The following is a 17,618-nucleotide window of genomic DNA, read 5'->3' on the forward strand; positions in this document are numbered from 1 at the left end:
GTTCGATTATTTGCTTATCTGGCTTTCTCACTAGACTATAAGCCTCACGAAGGCAAAGACCTTGTCTCCCTGGGAGGATAATTTTAGGGGACAATGACTGTTCTGTTCACTGTATTTTTCCTTTTATGCATTCCGCATAGGTAGTGAGGCCCTTGTTACTTCCTTAGCCCAGTGATCTCTCTGGATTAGGAAGAAGACCTACTGTCTGCAGTCTGAAGTTCACGGCGGTGTTTCTTTAGATGTATCTGCATAATTACCCGTCCCTTTGCTCCTCATTTCTTCTTGTATCTCAGGTCTGACATTTGGAATCAGTTTTCTTCTGTCTCGGAGAACTTCCCTGAGTGAGAATCTGCTGATGTGAAACTCTCATTTTTGTGTGTCTGAATATATCTTTCTTTCCCTGCTTTTTTGAAAGATATTTTTGCTGGATGGAGAATTCAGGTTGATAAATATTATCTCTCCATATATTGACTATAATTAGTTACATTTTGGTGGTTTTTGGATTTGTCTCAGTCCTTCATTTTTTTTTTGTTCCCTGGACCTATTTTCAAGTTTATCTTTTATTTCTTGAAATATACTAACTATACCTCTCTTGTGTTGTTTCATATTCTTTCTGAAATTAGTTTCTTGGCTTTTGTTTCATCTGCCTTTCATCAATGATGACTTATGTGCTCATGCCTTTTATTTATTAACCATAAACCATATTCTTTTGACCCTTTTAAATGGATATTCTTGAGGCTGTTGAAGTTCCTTTCCTGTTGTATTTCTAGAGATTGGATATGTATTTGTTTTTGTCAATCACCTAAGGCAGTATCAATTCAGGACTATTTTAATTAAATTATCTAGTTGAGATTTTTTTTCAGACCACTGAGTGGTATGGATTCAAGCCTCAAATCCACATGATGTGCAGTTGTTATTTTTCAGAGGAGATTTTTATTTTCCCTCCAGCAATAAATCCAAGATAATCTGGTTTCCTAGTAATCCCCTTGCAGCTGTAAGTATATTCACCCTTCAAACTAAGATGAGCCCATAGCCCTTTGCTGGTCCTGGCCCCATCCATGCAGTTGAAAATCCACATATAACTTTACAGTCGGCCCTCAGTATCCACGGGTCCACATCTGCAGACTCAATCAGCCGCAGATGTGTAGTACTACCACGGCATTTATTGAAATAAATTAGTGGATCTACACAGTTCAAACCCATGTTGTTCAAGCGTCAACTCTATATCTAGGCTTTAGTTGATGCTCTCAAGAAAAAAACAGTTTGGGATTTGCTAACCTCTCAGGGTTCCTTTATCTACTTCCTTTTAGATTTCTGTGGATTCCTCCATTCTTGTCAGCCCAGCAATGCGTTATAAAATATTTGTGAAATATACTTTATCCAGCTTTTAAATAATTTTAAAATTGTTTTTTTCAGGAGTGTCAAATTATCTAATCTGCCATATTGCTTGCAACAGATGTTGACATACTTCTAAAATGTAAGCTAACCATATTAAATAAAATAAAACATTTTGTTGAACAATGAGCAGATACATGTATATTTTCTTACATTTCTTCCTTTGTACATGAAAGGTAGCATATTATAGATATTTATCAATGTTTTTAAAAACTGTCTCTGGATTTTGAATCATAGTTAGAAAGTGTTTCTTAATAACTCACTTTCAAAACAAAATATATATACTTTAGTGACAAAATTATAATAATGCAACCCAAATGGACTGAGATAAAATTTTTAGTCTATATCAATAAATACCAAGGATTAAGACAGACATGGCAGGGACTATGACATCCTTATATGTATAAAAGTATTAATTTCTTTTTTCGTAAGTGAGAATCAGTAGAAAAAATTTAATTTCTGAAATTGATGCATTGAGAAATATAATTTAAGTAATATTTAAATACATCAAAAGTTATACTAGTAGAATTTAAAACCCACATTCATATTACCAGAGAAGAAAAATTTAAAGAAAACATAGAAAGTTTAGGAGATGATAGAAAACAACCTAAGTGGTATTAAAGCACTAAAAATAAAGCATAAAATGTGATTATCACACTCATTTTGAAGATAATTTAAAAGATAGTAAAACAATAGCGTGAAAATGACAAATTATGAGAGGATACTTATATTAATAAATGTGAAAATCTAGATAAAATGGACAGTGTTTGAGGACAATATAAATTGCTCCATTTAATGCAAAGGATGATAGAAAACTAATAGACCGGTAAATGGAAGAAATGGAAAGCAGTGTTGAAATGATGTTTTTTAAAAAGCTGGTAGGACATTTACTGAACACTGTTTTTTGAGCACCAGCCTCGTTCAGGCAGTTGCTAGCCGTGGGGCACATTGATGAACCAGAATCGTTTCCTGTACTTCTGTGCTAACACTCCACTGGGGACAGCCCTTCAGGAGAGAGAATTCCTGTGCTGTCTACACTGTCTCAGAGCTTGGGAAGAGAAGGCAAGCTTCCCAGTTAGCAGCTGAGTTTTCCAAAGAATTTTGATTCTGGAGTTGGATTGTGTGAGTTCCAATTCACCACTTTGGGACTTTGACAAGAGTCTTAAACTTTCTAAGTCTGAATTTAACCTCCATTGGTTAAATGTTACATCATGCGTGTTATTTAACAAACCATTTCAGACACCTGCCATGTACCAAAAACTGTGCTAAATTGCTGAGCATTCAAAGATAAATAAAAATCATTCCCGTCCTCAAAGAATGTACAACCAGTAGGAGAAATCAAGAAATCCGCAGTTAATTACAGCACAGGACCTTACGTGCGAACAGAGAGGAACCAAGGTGCCCTGGGATCCTGCATTTGATGGGGCTGGCAGGGGTGCTGGGGTTGGTGACACTGAAAAGAGCTTGGACGATGAGCCCTGTGGTAGAGCAGGGCTTAGGAGGCCTCTCCCTTAACAGACAAGAAGGGACAGTAAAGGAAGAAGCAATTTGTGAGAAATCTGGAGCTGGGAAAGGAAGCCTTTTGTGTTCTGACCAATACCAGTGTCTGACACATAACATATACAAGATGCTTTTGAAATGTTTGTTGGGCAAAACTGATTTTTCCATGATTAAGATTTTGCTTAATTCACCTTTTAATGTTTCTACAGGTCTTCTCTTTCATACCTAGTCACATACTCCACTTACTATGTAACATTTTTTATAATGTCATTACTATAGTTTTTCTTGTGTTGCCTGTAATTGTGGTTTGTGAAAGCTGGAAACCTAGTGATCTCTAATTATACGTCAAACTTTATAATTCATAAAGTAAGTTCATAGATAGCTTTTGTGTATTAGCTTAGAAACCAGTTTACAGCCAGTAGTTTAGAGTAACTGTGTGACTTTTTTCAATGCACAATGACTTTAGTAGGTTTATTTCTAAGAATTATGCTAACAAAGTTAGGCATGTGGTTCAAGGTCCAGTGTACCTGGGGTTCCTGGCTCACGCCCTCTGCCCGGATCTACATTCATCTACTCTCCAGTGCCATCTAGTGTCTATAAGAAAAATAACTTAATGGTAAGCCTAAATAATGTTTTTTCTTCTTAAAAAGTGTTTCCAAAATTTAACTGGTTGTGAGTTGAGACCTTAACATGAAAGTGAAGTTTCATGAATCAAGTGATCTTTGAATCGTTCATGGAAAGAAAGATGAGAGCAACTGTTTACCAAGTGAAGTAGACTTCTCTCTTTAGTTGATGTCAATGAATCAGAGTTTCCCAATTCATCCAAAAATCCTGATTTTTAAGAAATAATGTGTGATAGTCTATTCTATGGTTCTTTTCCCACCAAGTCTATTTCTCAAAATTTGATTTTTTAACTAATTTGAATGCTTTTTATTCCTTCATTGAGCCAACTTATTCATTATGACTACCGTTACCAATCTTCTCTAGTTTAAATTATTTAACTTTAGAAATATTTATGAAAATGTACTGTTATCACAAAAATATTGGATAGTTCATAATGAGTTTCTTTGAAATATTGAAAGAGCTAATTCATCCCCTACTACTGCATGGCCTCGCCTCTGGATTGATTTCTAGCTCTTTGGCCAGTCTCCTTGCTGGTGTTGGGAGGGGAAGGGCCTAACAACAGTCAAGCCACCTGCAGAGCTGTCAGGTGGGAGTGAAGGAGCAGAGCATCAGTGGGCAGGTGCACGCCCTGAGTGCAGTGATGCTCTTCTCTGGAAAGGGTAGAGGTGGTTGAGGTTTGAAACTTTGAACCTTCTTCTTGTTTTTAGTTTTCGTGTAGTTTTCATCTCTAGCCTCCAAAAAATGTTTGTGTTAATAAAAGTTTTCATAGATTCATACAACATTAAAGCAGAAATTAATTTTAGAGACTCATTTCGACACTGGATGTTATAGATTGTAAATGTATGCATAATAGTCTTAATACGTTTAAAATGTTATGTAGTGATGTTTGATGAAAGTTTTCATTCATCCACCTATGAAAATAAATAGTGAGTATAATCTTTTTCATCTTATTAATCTGAACATCCCAGTCAAGTTCTTATGTCAAAATTCATAATGATTGGCATGGAGGAGTGGGAGGTACAAACCATTGGGTGTAAGATAGGCTTCCGAGGATGTATTGTACAATACGGGAAATATAGCCAATATTTTGTAATAACTTTAAATGGAAAGTAACCTTTAAGCATTGTATTAAAAATTTTTTTAAATACGTCTTTAAAAATTCATCATGATTGATTTTGAAAAATAAAGCCCTTACTTCATTTTTAAGTTTCTTTAGAACTTATTTATACCCATCAGTTGTTAATGCGTTAATGCAGGCCCTTCACCAATGAAAAATGCAAAATATGTCTTATAAATTATGATTATTTTGAAACATGAAGAACCCAAGCAAGACTCGCCTTGCCAGATCACAACATGTACTATAAACTTACGGTAATAAAAATAGTGTGCTAGGCAAATAAACCAAGTGGTACAGAATTGAGAGTTCAGAAGCAGACCCAAGTGGACTTGGGGATTTAGTATATGATGAAAGTGTCAGTTCAGCCAGTGGGAAAAAGAAGACTATTCGATACACAAGTATCTGTTCGATTATTTCTGTGAAGTAAATAAAGGTATATTTAATAAACTTTTCTCCATTCCTGAATACATGTAAAATTTAGCTTCTAATTTGGAGGTTCGTTATCGACATTGTCTGTTTGCAGTAATAGCTGCCTATCAGCCTGTTCCACTACAAAGATCATACAGAATATGCTATTGCAGAACACACAATTCAAACCAGTGATTGATCTTTAGTCAGAAATGGAGGTCATGGACGGAGCTGTTGCACAGCTGAATCGTATGGAGTTAAAAAAAAAATGCCACCCAAAAAGAGTAGGAAACTACTAAGTACACAGAGGAGAGAAATTGAAGCTGTAAAAACATCAAAAAACAGGTGTCTGTCTAGGTTGGTCCTCATTTTCCCTTCCTATCTGAGCTTTTGGCCTTCATATGACAACTTATTCAAAATTTTGTTAGCACTTGCCCTCAGCTCTCATTTGTAAACATTTCTACTTGGTAAGTATGAACAAAAATCATAACCTAATTAGTAAAACAAGTATAAAGTTCCCACTGTAAAGAATTATTTACTTTTTTGATAATTATTTTCCACAAGGAGTTTTCCACATTCTATCAAGTAATTGAAAGATTTCTAAATCATTTATTTTCAGCAAATCTAGTATGTAAAATAGCTTTCCATATACCCAAGGTGCAGTATTTGCTTGTCTGTTTCTTGTGCATCATATAGAAAGCCTACACAGAGGCAATAAATGTTTTATATTAAATAAATGACCTAATAACCTAGCAATGTGTATGTGTAAGCTATTTTGTCATATTGAATTATGAAGCTAAATGAAGATATTATTATGAAGATATTATTATGAAGATATTATGAAGATACTATTAAATCCAGGCTTAAAGGGCATATAGCAAAGTCATCCAAAAGAGATATCTGTTGTATATCTTCAAACAACAAACAAATAAAGTCAACAACTATTTTTTAAAAAATCCAAACCTTCTGTTGGGAGCTTGCTTTAGAGTTTACTTTCTATTGCTGTCATGGGAAGTTCTTTAAGACTTATCTAAGCGATTCAGGTCAATTTAAGTTCATTTCCTGCAGTTCTGACTCTGGTTGAGTAAAGAAACATTACTCAGCATCCTTCTTACGATTAACTTTCTCATAGTTTGGAAAAATCATTGTCAATTCTGACTTTTATTCAGGCTAAATATACCATGTCCTTTACATTTTTTTCTTGCAATCATGTCTCTTCCTGTTCTTGGATCATTTCGCTACTCTTCTCTCAATCTTAAGAAGGGGTGACACACTGAATTGTATTGCCACATAGATAGTAAATCTAATGAAAGTCTTACTTTGTTTATGTCATATGTATATTGGTGCATTATTGTAACTCTAAAAACAGTGACTTATTTCTAACCTCTTTAAAAATAAAGTGCATTTGTCATTTATCATCTTACGTGTAGTTGAGTTGTAAAAATCTTTTTAAAGTGTGTAACTTGTATTTAAACATTTTAAGCTTAATCCTTTTTAAAAGAAGCATTCATAAAACATTTTTCACAGGCATAATAGCAAATTACTGCTTAAACACAATCCTAACGAATGTAGATATATTAATGAATAAAAATATTTTGAACTTAACTTGTAATCTTTAGATAATGATGACTTATTTAAAGCAGATGGGGTGAGCCAAAGCTGTTTTCCTCCTCTCTGCTCCCAGTGATGGAAGTAGCTCAAGTTTATAGGGTTCACTCTCTTGTGATTGTAAGATTTTACTTGAAGAAAGGACTCTTCGACATTACAAAGCTTGAAAACCACATTATCTAAAAAGTAATAACCACATCCAACTCATTGTCTTCACCTAGACCTAGCGTAATGCTAGCTAGCATTAATAGGAACATCTTTAGCTTCAGAGGATTGCCTAATACTCACTGCTTCAAAAGGGCATCATCCGTAAGTCACAGCACTCCAATTTAAGATAAAAGTATAGTGTTGGGAGAATTTACCAGAACTTTAATATTTTTCAAATTGAGTAGGTAATCATAACACAATTATGTCAAAATATTTCTCCCCATGCCCAGATGACTTGTTTTGATGAGCAATTCTTATTTAGTAGAAATTTATTTTTAAATATGATTTGGTTTAGTCAAAGTAACTGATCATATTTTAAAAAACATTTCTTCTAAAATAATTTCAAATGTTACCCTCCCACCTAGTCTTTTGAGACGGAAAGATACACCCAGCTTTGTCCTTTTTTTTTTTTGGTGTGTGTGTGCAGAGAAGAGCAAAGATCTTACCAATAGTATTCTGAATCTGTAATTTTATGGGCACGTCAGTTTCAGGAATGGAGTGGTTGAGTATTAAAAATAGAAATAATGTTCTGAGAAAGATTTTTAATGAAAATGAAAAAATATAACCAAATCACGTTGACCTGTAGTTACAGAGCCATGTGGCAAGTCTGTAGGGCGGTGGGGTGCAGTGTGTCTGTTTCTTGTGTGATAGTTGCTTGAGCCCAAGGACAGCTTACATTTTTTTTTCATTTTATTATTTTCTGTGGATAAAAATCGGAGGCTATTTTAAGAGATTTTCTGCACCTAGACATTTGTGTGAATATTGTATCTAGCCTGTGTGTTGTGTGCGTAGAACATATGAAAGAGAATTTCACCTCAGATGCTCAGTTTGGTCATTGCAAAGCACCTTTCCTCATCTTATGTCTCTACTTTTCCTTGGCTCACAGATTTCTCGCGAATGTTAAGTAATCTTTTCGTCTTGTGCCAAAGACTTTCCTAAGTCCATAAAACATATTCCTTTCTTCTTCCTAGAGCCTTTGTGTGTTTACCCCACCTGGAATCAAGGAGGGAAAACCCAGGCTCATCCCTGCTGGGCCCATCGCCCAGGGCACCACCACCTCTGCCTATGTGGCCAAGTCCAGAAAAACGTTGCTAGTAGAAGACATCCTTGGGGTAAGTGGCTTTTTACCCTTTGTGACATTCGTAACCTGAAGTATTTAATTAAGAAAGATAACATATACTCTTGATGTTATAATTTAAGCCATTTTATAAAAGCTTTAAAGCAAGATACAGATCAATAAATGCATTTGTATGTAAACTAATTCTTTGTACTCCAAGAATTATGTCTTACGTACCCCCAAGATGTAGATTTGAGTAGTTGTTCTTTCAACATTTGCCAGTATAGTTAAGCATAAAAATGTATACTCATAGTCATATAGACTAGATGATTACTGTTTTATGTTTCATATCCTAGCACGATATATATGAATGAGTCAGCTATTGCTGTGTGACAAACCACCCCAGATTTTAGTGGAGTCATAGAGCCACCACTCACTGTCTCTGGATTGGGTCATTCTGCTGATCTGGGCTATCTTTGACTGGGCTTGCTTATGTGTCTGAGATCAACTGGCCGTCACTTAGGAGCTGGCCAGTCTTAGGTGGCCTTCGTTCTCTGTGTGTGTCTCACCACCCCCTCCAGTAAGGCTAGCCTCATGTTCTTATGATGGTGGCAGGTGTCAGAGAGAAGAAGTGGACACATGCAAGTGACTTTTCAAGCCTCTGCTTACATCAAATTCACTGCCCTCAAGTTAGCCAAGCAAATCCCATGGGAGGCCCAGACTGAGAGTAGGAGGGTCTGACCAAGGCCATGGGTACAGAGAACAGGACAAAACAGAGCCCTCAAAGCAGTCTCCCACAGTGCATGTGCACACTGTGATGAAATGTCACTGCATGAGCTCAGACTTTGAAACTGACAAGCATACAAACAAGTATATAGGTGTCATGAATTTGCTCTGAAAAAGTACTAAATTGGAGTCACAAAATCTAGATATTAATTTTGTTTTTGCCACTAGTTATCTGTATAGCCTTGAACAAATCAGGTTACTAGTTACTTTATCAAAAATAAGAAAAGAAAAAGTGCTAAAAATAAATGTTTCACAGTATAATGTATATAGACAACAATATTGTATTATAATCATCAAACTTGCTAAGAGGCTAGATCTTAATTATTCTCACCACAAAAAAGAAAAGATAATTACGTGGCTTGATAGAGGTATTAACAATGCTACAGTGGCAACCATATTACAATATATAAACGTATCAACATGTTGTATACCTTAAACTTCCACAATGTTATATGCCAAATACATTTCATTTCTAAGAAGTAAACGTAAAAAGTAGATACCGTATAAGTTGTCATTTGAAAATGTTCTATTGTATGTATATGCAAGCTTTCAAAATATCTGTAAATTACAAAGTATAGATTTATACCAGTCTATTCATGAAAAGCTTCCTGTAGACCACAGAAATTGAATAAATAGAATTGATGTTTTGATATTAATTCGAGTTTCTTGTGTTCCTTTGAGTGATTTTGCTAAGCTAGAAAAGTAAGTCAAAAGAACCGATTCATTTCTTATGATAGGTAATTGGTAATTATTGGATGATTTGAATATCTAATATGGGCCTTTGAGGTTCAGTTACAATGACTTTCATTAACATATGCTTTTGTGTTATTCTAACCTTAAAAATAGAAGAGAAAAAATTTTATACATGTAATTTCCTTCCTATGGCATTTACATTTGGAGTAATTTTCACTTGTGACGTTATACCTGTAAATCCCTTAGTTCTGGCACATACCAGGTGAGGAATAAATAAATGTTAACCATCATAATTACTTTTATCATTGCATGAAGTTATGTATATTCATTCACTAATTGAATTCTACTGTACAATGATAAAGAAACATTAAATCCATATTTGGGTATAAGTTCCACGTTGCTAAAGATAAGCATTTTCTTAAGCAATGTTTATAGTGGCCATGATCATTTGGTTTTCCTTTGAAAAGGACTGCTTATTACTGATGACGAGTATAAGGAATTTTCTGATAGAATCATAACTTGATGATTCCATTACTTTCACTGAATTTATATCTTTTACCCTGCTATTCTTTTAGGATGAACGATTTCCAAGAGGTACCGGACTGGAATCAGGGACGCGTATCCAGTCTGTTCTTTGTTTGCCAATTGTCACAGCGATCGGTGATTTGATCGGCATCCTTGAGCTGTACCGGCACTGGGGCAAAGAAGCCTTCTGTCTGAGTCATCAGGAGGTGAGGCCTGGACACTCCCTGTGAGGGCTTTTAGTTGTACCTGCTTCACTGAAGGTGCTTATTAATAGTCTTCAGTTAATATATGATGAATATTTAATGAGTGAATATTTAAAACCGTAATTTGCTTAATAATATTTTGATACTAATACTAACGATTTTTTAAAACATTTTTTTTTGTTTTGCAGCTGTTTAGAGAGGAAACTCACTCAATATAGCGATATAGAAATTTATAGTAAGTTATTTTAGTAAGGATCCATTTTAACAATAAAAATAAAATACCATATTGTGAATCAAGTGAAGTAGTAGGATGGCTTTGGAGAGTTTTCACATTCTAGTTGACCCCTTAAAAATGTCCTCTTCCTAGAGTATGTCCTGAATAGAAGTTCCAGCATCAAATCCATTTGGGAAACAATAACTTCCGTTCACTGTTCCCTGCACCGGAACGGCTCAATCCTACTAAAACCAAACAGCACACGATCTATCTGTCAGACGTGGTGCTCGCCCAGGTCCCTCCGTGGCCCGCACGTGTGCACTGACCCAGATGACCCGTCTTCTCCTGCTCCAGCCCCTTCCCTCCCTGCAACCACACTGGGCCCTCCCCTGCGCACAGCCTGCGCCTCTGTTCTCCCCCTGCTTGCGCTGCGCTTGTCCTGTACCCAGCCCCAGCTGCCTCCTTCGGGAATGTGCTCTAAGGTCACCCTCTCTGATCGGCCTTCTCTGAACACCGCACACGGATGTGAGCGGCTCCCGTCCCTCTGTCGTGCCTCTGTTCCGCTATAGCCCCGTCACCAGCCAGTATAACGTGCGCTTCGCTTTATTTTCTTTCTTGCCCTTCCCTCTGCCCGCAGCAGCTGTGAGCTGGTCTGTCGTTGATGCTGTATCTCCAGCATCTAGAACAGCGCCTGGTACCTAGTAGGCACCCAATAAATATTTGTTAGATGGATGAAAAATCAAAGAAATAGAATAGCTGGAAGTTGGAGCACTTGTCAGCGAAGTCTGGGAAATACTTCCTCATTTTAAAGTGGTCATTAGAGGCCTTTTTAATAGTATTTTGGTGGAACTGAAAAATAATTATTTTATGTTAAAATCATTGGATGACAGCTCTCTTAATCAATTTATCTTCCTTTGTAACCCAAAGTAGGAGGAACAAGAGAGCATTAAACTCAGTAATAAAGAAGTGGGAAATATAAAAGAGAAACTTTATACATATTTGACAATTCCCATTTGGCAAAATATTCAAAAATGCAACGATCTTACAAAATTGTTCATATATGTTTATGCTAGAGTCCTTCGCTGGGATGTCTGCGTGTGACTGATAAAAACTTGCTTCATACTCTTTTTTTTTTTTTTTTTTTAGGTTGCAACAGCAAATCTTGCCTGGGCTTCAGTAGCCATACATCAGGTTCAGGTGTGTCTTTGGGCTGTTTTCACAGGGGCTTCTAGGAGAAGGGGTGTTTGGAGTGCAGCACTGGGGAACGGAATGGAGGTTAACGAGTAACCCAGGGCTTTGTTTTTGGATATTAGGTATTTTGTTGTTTCTAAAATGTTTGATCTATTCGCTTATATTTACTTACTCCCTGTCTTAAATATTTTCCAATTAATTATTTTTATATATTTACATACAATGTTAAATTATTTATGTTCCCTATCCTGGTTTTTGTTTTCCACTGAAAGCCCAGGAATGACCTCCTCCTGGCAGTAACACTGATATTTTTATGACTCCATTTCCTAAATTAAACATCCACTAAACTAAGTGGTATATGAAAACATTAATCTTAAACATTAATTGTTATTTAAGATACCTGATTCTCTTGAAAATGTGATCTAATTTAAAAGATCACAAACTGCATGGAGTTTCCCCGATAACTAGACTTTTTAAGTTCAGGAACATGGCAGCAATAGAATTCTATTTTGTATCTTCCACTTTTTCTTGTTGTGTTCCTTTAAGTCCATTTCAGCAAACTCAGGTTGATGAGGAACTGTCTGATAGGGAGAAAATGTATGTATATTTTAGGATAATAGTATGAGAAGCAAGGGCTTCCTGGACCTGACAGTATTGAATGTAGGTAGGATATGCACCCAAGTACAATTTTAAAAGCATTGAAGTAGTGATTGTGTTATGCCTTTTTAAATAAATAAGGTAAATAGTATTCTGGAATTTTTATTCTTAAATAAGCAGAACTCCCTTAAAATTAATAGCCATTATTTTGTATGGCAGGTGTGCAGAGGTCTTGCCAAACAGACTGAATTGAATGACTTTCTACTCGACGTATCAAAGTAAGTGTTCATTTCTAGGGATGTGGTAGCTCTTATTGATCAACAGTTTAGGTTAAGTGCAGGCTCTGACAGTGATAGATTACTGTCTAGTGCCGTCAGTAACAGAAGACAATCTTTATTAGGCAAGTGGTCTGGTAAGTATGGTCGGTCCTGTTTTGGATCATAGAGTTACATTCTCATCCACGTTTACTTTACAAGTGAAAGATCGCAGATGTATATGTGATGATCTTAATTTGCAAGTTGGTATATATTTTCTAAGCAGACTCACTAGAAGGTGTTAGAGACTATATAGAGAGATGCACTAAGTATTGATATTTCTATTTTCATAGGAGAAAACTGACAGCAGTAGAAGGAGAGGAAATGTCCTAGTTTATTATTTTCCAAAAAGTCCTCTCAGGCCTTTTCAACAAATGTCAGTACATTAAAACAGACTCTTAATATTATCATTTTAATTATCCCATGTAGAGTAGCTCAGATATCATTCTCCAGAAAATGCTCCATTTCCCTGAAGTTTGACCTAGAAAAACTCCCTTGGGCTGGCAGTGGAAGCAATTACAGATATTTATTAAATTTCAGGTTCATATTGGGTTTGCTTGCTACTGGGAAGATCTCGTATCTATCTGGCCCATCTGCTTAATTGTTGAAATCTAAAACGCCCCAGGACATGGTAACTTCAGGTCCCGTCCTCTGACAAGTTAACTCAAGGTGTGATGTACCTGTGCCTCCAAGGCCTCCAACACAACTCCGACTGTGTTCTCGCTCACATGTCACCCTGGCACACTTCATAACTAACTCATCACCAAGTCTTGTAATCCTCAGCGCTAATGATTCTGAAGTTGCTGCTTTGTGCTTTGGAATATAAAATTAGAGAGGTATGGGACTGAGGGAGTGCTCTTTTGATACCCTAGGCCAACTATCTTCTTTGAGATGGAATTATACAGTATCTCTGGGACACATGATATTACTACTTCAGAAACACCTAGGAAGGGAAGCTGTGCACGTTCTCGTACTAATGTATTTGAATACTTTGCAGGTCTCCCAAAGTCCAGTTAAAACCCTCATGTGACACCTGAAATCTGTTCCCCAGTGGGAAACCCATTTGCTTTGCCCTGTTACTTGCAGGATATTCCTCAGTGGATGGTGTAACTAAGCATATTAGTAGCTTCAAGCCAGATGATTTCTCTTCTAAAAAAAAAAGGCACTGTTTATTGCTATAAGTTATCTTAATCCTGAATACATTACTAAGTTCTCACAAAACTAAACTGAAAGCAGTACCTTGCCAATCGAGTCTATGTTAAGAGTATTTCTTTATATATTCCCTATAACACATGCCTGTTGATTCATCTGTTTCTCTGGACTACATTTTAATGTCTGTACCATATGCCTCCAAAATATTTACTTGCAGTTCAAAATGATGAATATATATTTTACTTGTGTAAAGTTGTCAGGTCCTTGTCATTATTTGTATTCTGATATCTCTTCTGAAATGAATTGCCTTGCTTTCTAAGTACAGTTAAACTACATTTTAACTTTTGAGTTTTTCAGTGATAATTTACATTTTTAGCATATTAATGAGATTTAGCAAATTTAAATACTTTTATTTTAGATCAAAGTTATTTATGAGATATTAAATTTGATGAAACCAATTTTATTTCTTCATAGTTTTAGTTAAATGCTCCAAACTTTCTCTCTACCTTGAATACTTACTGATAAAATAATTACTTAATGCAGCCTCCAGAATTAGAGTCCTTATACTAAAGTCAATGATAAACTTTCATTTCTCTCTTTAAAATAATATTATTGGTTGTTTCCACAAAAGGACAAAACTCAAACAACATATACCTTTATGTTTTTTATTTAAATGTAGACAAAATTGGGAAATGTATTCAAAGTTTAACATGTTCTTTGTTCTAATAACATTACTTAAAGGTTTTATCTTCCTTTTTTTCAGAACGTATTTTGATAACATAGTTGCAATAGATTCTCTACTTGAACACATAATGGTAGGTTGCCTTCTGTTTGGAAAATGATTTTATTTAATCCTCAGATTCATGTCCTAATATGTGGTGGAACATTTTAATGTACGAGACATACATGCTGTTTTAAATATGATGAAAGGGTGGTGCTTAGTGATCTGGAGGCGTTGCCTTGATTTATTTGTCACTTCTGTTAATTTTGGAGGGGTTTTGAAAAATACCTCAGTTTTTGATTATTTAGTGGAGAGCTAATTTGGAAAAACATTCAGTTTCTTTTTATGATTTCTTCAGAATACCTTTTGCATATAGGTTATATTAGGAATTTCCAGTGGATTCTTCCTGATCTTGAGGTTCATTCTACTTAGTTTTAGTCTTAATTATTTCTCTCTTCTAGAAGACTCACAGGCAACTGTGGCTGAAAGCCATATGAAATAGAATTTTTTTCCGCCACGTGTAGCGTTGCTGCTTTAGTGCTCTGGAGAGACTCCACTGAGGAAGTGGCTTCTAGTAGTCGCAGTGCTGTGCATGTGTACCCCGTGGGTGCCAGGCTGGCTTGCTTGGTGCCGTTCATGCCCTGTTGTCTGTTTTGATAAATGTTCTTTCTCCTTCCCATTTTCCTGGCCTTTCTCAAAATATAGTAATCCTGTGCAACAAGGGTTTTTTCTTCTCCAGGTTTCTGATGTGCACTGATCAATTTCTCTTTGATACCATGGCAGGCCAGGTATGGAGTGTGATATGCTCAGTGTCTTGTAGAAACAGGCAGTTTACTGAGGGTAATATTAGGGGTTATTACTTTCACACATTCTTTCTGTAATTAATTACATTGATGATTTTACAGTTGACCCTTGAACTGCATGGGTTTGAATGGGTCCACTTATGCGTGGACTTTTGTCAGGACTAAATACTATAGTACTACACGATCTGCAGTTGTGGAATTTGCAGATGTGGAACCGTGGATACAGAGGAACCACGTATGTGGAGGGTGATGTATGTGATACAGGGGTTTTTGACTGTGTAGAGGGTCGGTGCCCCAACCTCTGCCGTGTTCAAGGTTCAGCTGTATTTGGACAAAAAAAGAGAATAATTGATTGCACAGTAAAAAAAAATAGCTCTTTGGTTGTGACACAATTTAAGGAATTTGTAAAGCAATGAAAAGTATTAAGAAGAATATGAAAATATGTAGATATAATGTGGATCAACATAGAGCTTGTCCAAGGAGTACAAGAAACACTGTTGACCGGTTCTTGTATTATTAATATTATACTTTAAGAAACAGTTTTATTGAGATATAATTCCTGTATGATACAATTAATCCATTTAAAGTGTTTAAATCAGTGGTTTTTAGTATATTCACAGACATTTGCAACTGTCACCAGTCAATTTTAGGACATTGTCATTACTTCAGAAGGAAACTTCATACCATTTTAGCTACCACCTCTTTATCACCACATTTTGGCTAATGCAAATAGTGCTCTTTTGAACATTTGGGTACAATTTTCAGTTCTAATAACCTGTTTTCAGTTGTTTTAGGTAAGAGTGGATTTGCTAGGTCATACGGTTACTCTATGGTTAACTTTTTGAGGAACAGCCAAACTGTTTCCATGGCACTTGTATCATTTTACATTCCTACCAGCACACGGGTTCCAGTTTCTCCACGTTCTCACTAGCACTGGTTATTATCTTACTTTTTGATTATTGCCATCATAGTAGATGTGAAGTGCTATCTCACTGCGGTTTTGCGGTTTTGACTAGCATTTCCCTGGTGACTAATGATGTTGAACATCTTGTCATGTGATGAAAGATTCAGATTCATTGGCTGCTTTTTACTTTAATTTTTAATATTATGTTCTAAGATTTCATCATGTATTATAGATACCACTCCCTTATGTGACGTATGATTGGCAGATATTTTCTCCCATCTGTGTATTATCTTTTCACTTTCTTGATAGTATCTTTTGAAGCACAAAAGGTTTTAATTTTGACGAGGTCTAATTTATCTTTTGTTTTCTTTTGTTGCTCATGCTTGTGGTGTCATATCTAAGGATCCATTGCCATATCAGATATTATGAAAATTTACTCCAATATTTTCTTCTAAGAGTTTTATAGCTTTAGCTTTTACATTTAGGGTTTGACTTATGTTAGTTAATTTTTGTTTATGGGGTAAGGGTCCAACTTCATTTTTTTTGCATGTAGCTATCCAGTTTTTCCAGTACCATTTGTTGAAAAGACTATTATTTCCCCTTTAAATGTGGTCTTGTTAGAATCAGGTGAGCGTAGACACATGGGTTTCTTTTTAGGGTCTCAGTTCTATTCAGTTGATCTATATGTCTAGCTTAATGACAGTATCACCATGTCTTGATTACTGTTGCTTTATAAAAAGTTTTGAAATCAGGAAGCGTGAGTCCTCCAAATTTGTTCTCCATGTTCAATTATTTTTTTGCTGTTTTGAGCCCCTTGCAATTCCATATAAATTTTAGAAACCAGCTTGTCAATTTCTACAAATAATTCAGATGGGATTCTGGTAGGGATTTTGTTGACTCTGTAGATCAATTTGAGGAATATTGCCATCTTAATAATATTAAGACTTCCAATACATCAACATGAGATGTTTTCCATTTATTTAGCTCTTCTTAATTTTTTTCAACACTGTTCTGTAATTTTCAAAGTACAAGTATTGCTCTTATTTTGGTAAAGTTATTCCTAGGTATTTTATCTTTTAGTGCTATTAGAAATGAAATTGTGTTCTTAATTTTATTTTCACATTTTTCATTGAAAATATATAGAAATAAAATGAATTGCCTTGGTAATTGCCTTGGTAAAATAAAATGAATTGCCTTGGTAAAATGAATATTGGTTTTTATATTTTGATCCTGTATCCCGCAACCTTGATGAAGTCATTACTTCCAATAGTTTCCTAGTGGATTATTCAGGGCACTTTAAATATTCTTCTGATCTGTACTTAAATTCCCTTCCTCATCTGTAATTCAATTAATGAATATTTTCTCCCACCCTCCCTCTCTCTCTCTCAAATCAGACTTGCCTTGAGCTTGTTTTTTAATTTGGACTCTTTGGTGTAAGCCAAAAGACGTCAACTACCTAACTCAGATTAGTTTGAGAGAATAAAAGGAGGGATTTCTTGGCTCTTATCACTGAAAACCTTGACATTTCAGACTTCTATAATTGCCAGACCTGGGGCCTCAAATTATGTTTTCAGGAATATGTCCTTTTCTGTCTGTCCA

At 35.6% G+C, this 17,618-nt stretch overlaps 1 protein-coding gene across 1 annotated transcript in view; it reads left to right on the plus strand.

Annotated features, from left to right (window-relative positions):
• PDE10A (phosphodiesterase 10A) overlaps positions 1-17,618 on the plus strand; it is a 291,717-nt gene that overhangs the window by 205,169 nt on the left and 68,930 nt on the right. The window contains 5 exon segments of the mRNA XM_059940850.1: positions 7,831-7,971; positions 9,971-10,126; positions 11,484-11,534; positions 12,345-12,403; positions 14,355-14,406. Coding sequence (XP_059796833.1) covers positions 7,831-7,971; positions 9,971-10,126; positions 11,484-11,534; positions 12,345-12,403; positions 14,355-14,406 — 459 coding nt within the window.

The sequence above is a fragment of the Balaenoptera ricei genome, chromosome 12, assembly GCF_028023285.1.
Source record: "Balaenoptera ricei isolate mBalRic1 chromosome 12, mBalRic1.hap2, whole genome shotgun sequence".
In the NCBI taxonomy this organism is placed as follows: domain Eukaryota; kingdom Metazoa; phylum Chordata; class Mammalia; order Artiodactyla; family Balaenopteridae; genus Balaenoptera; species Balaenoptera ricei.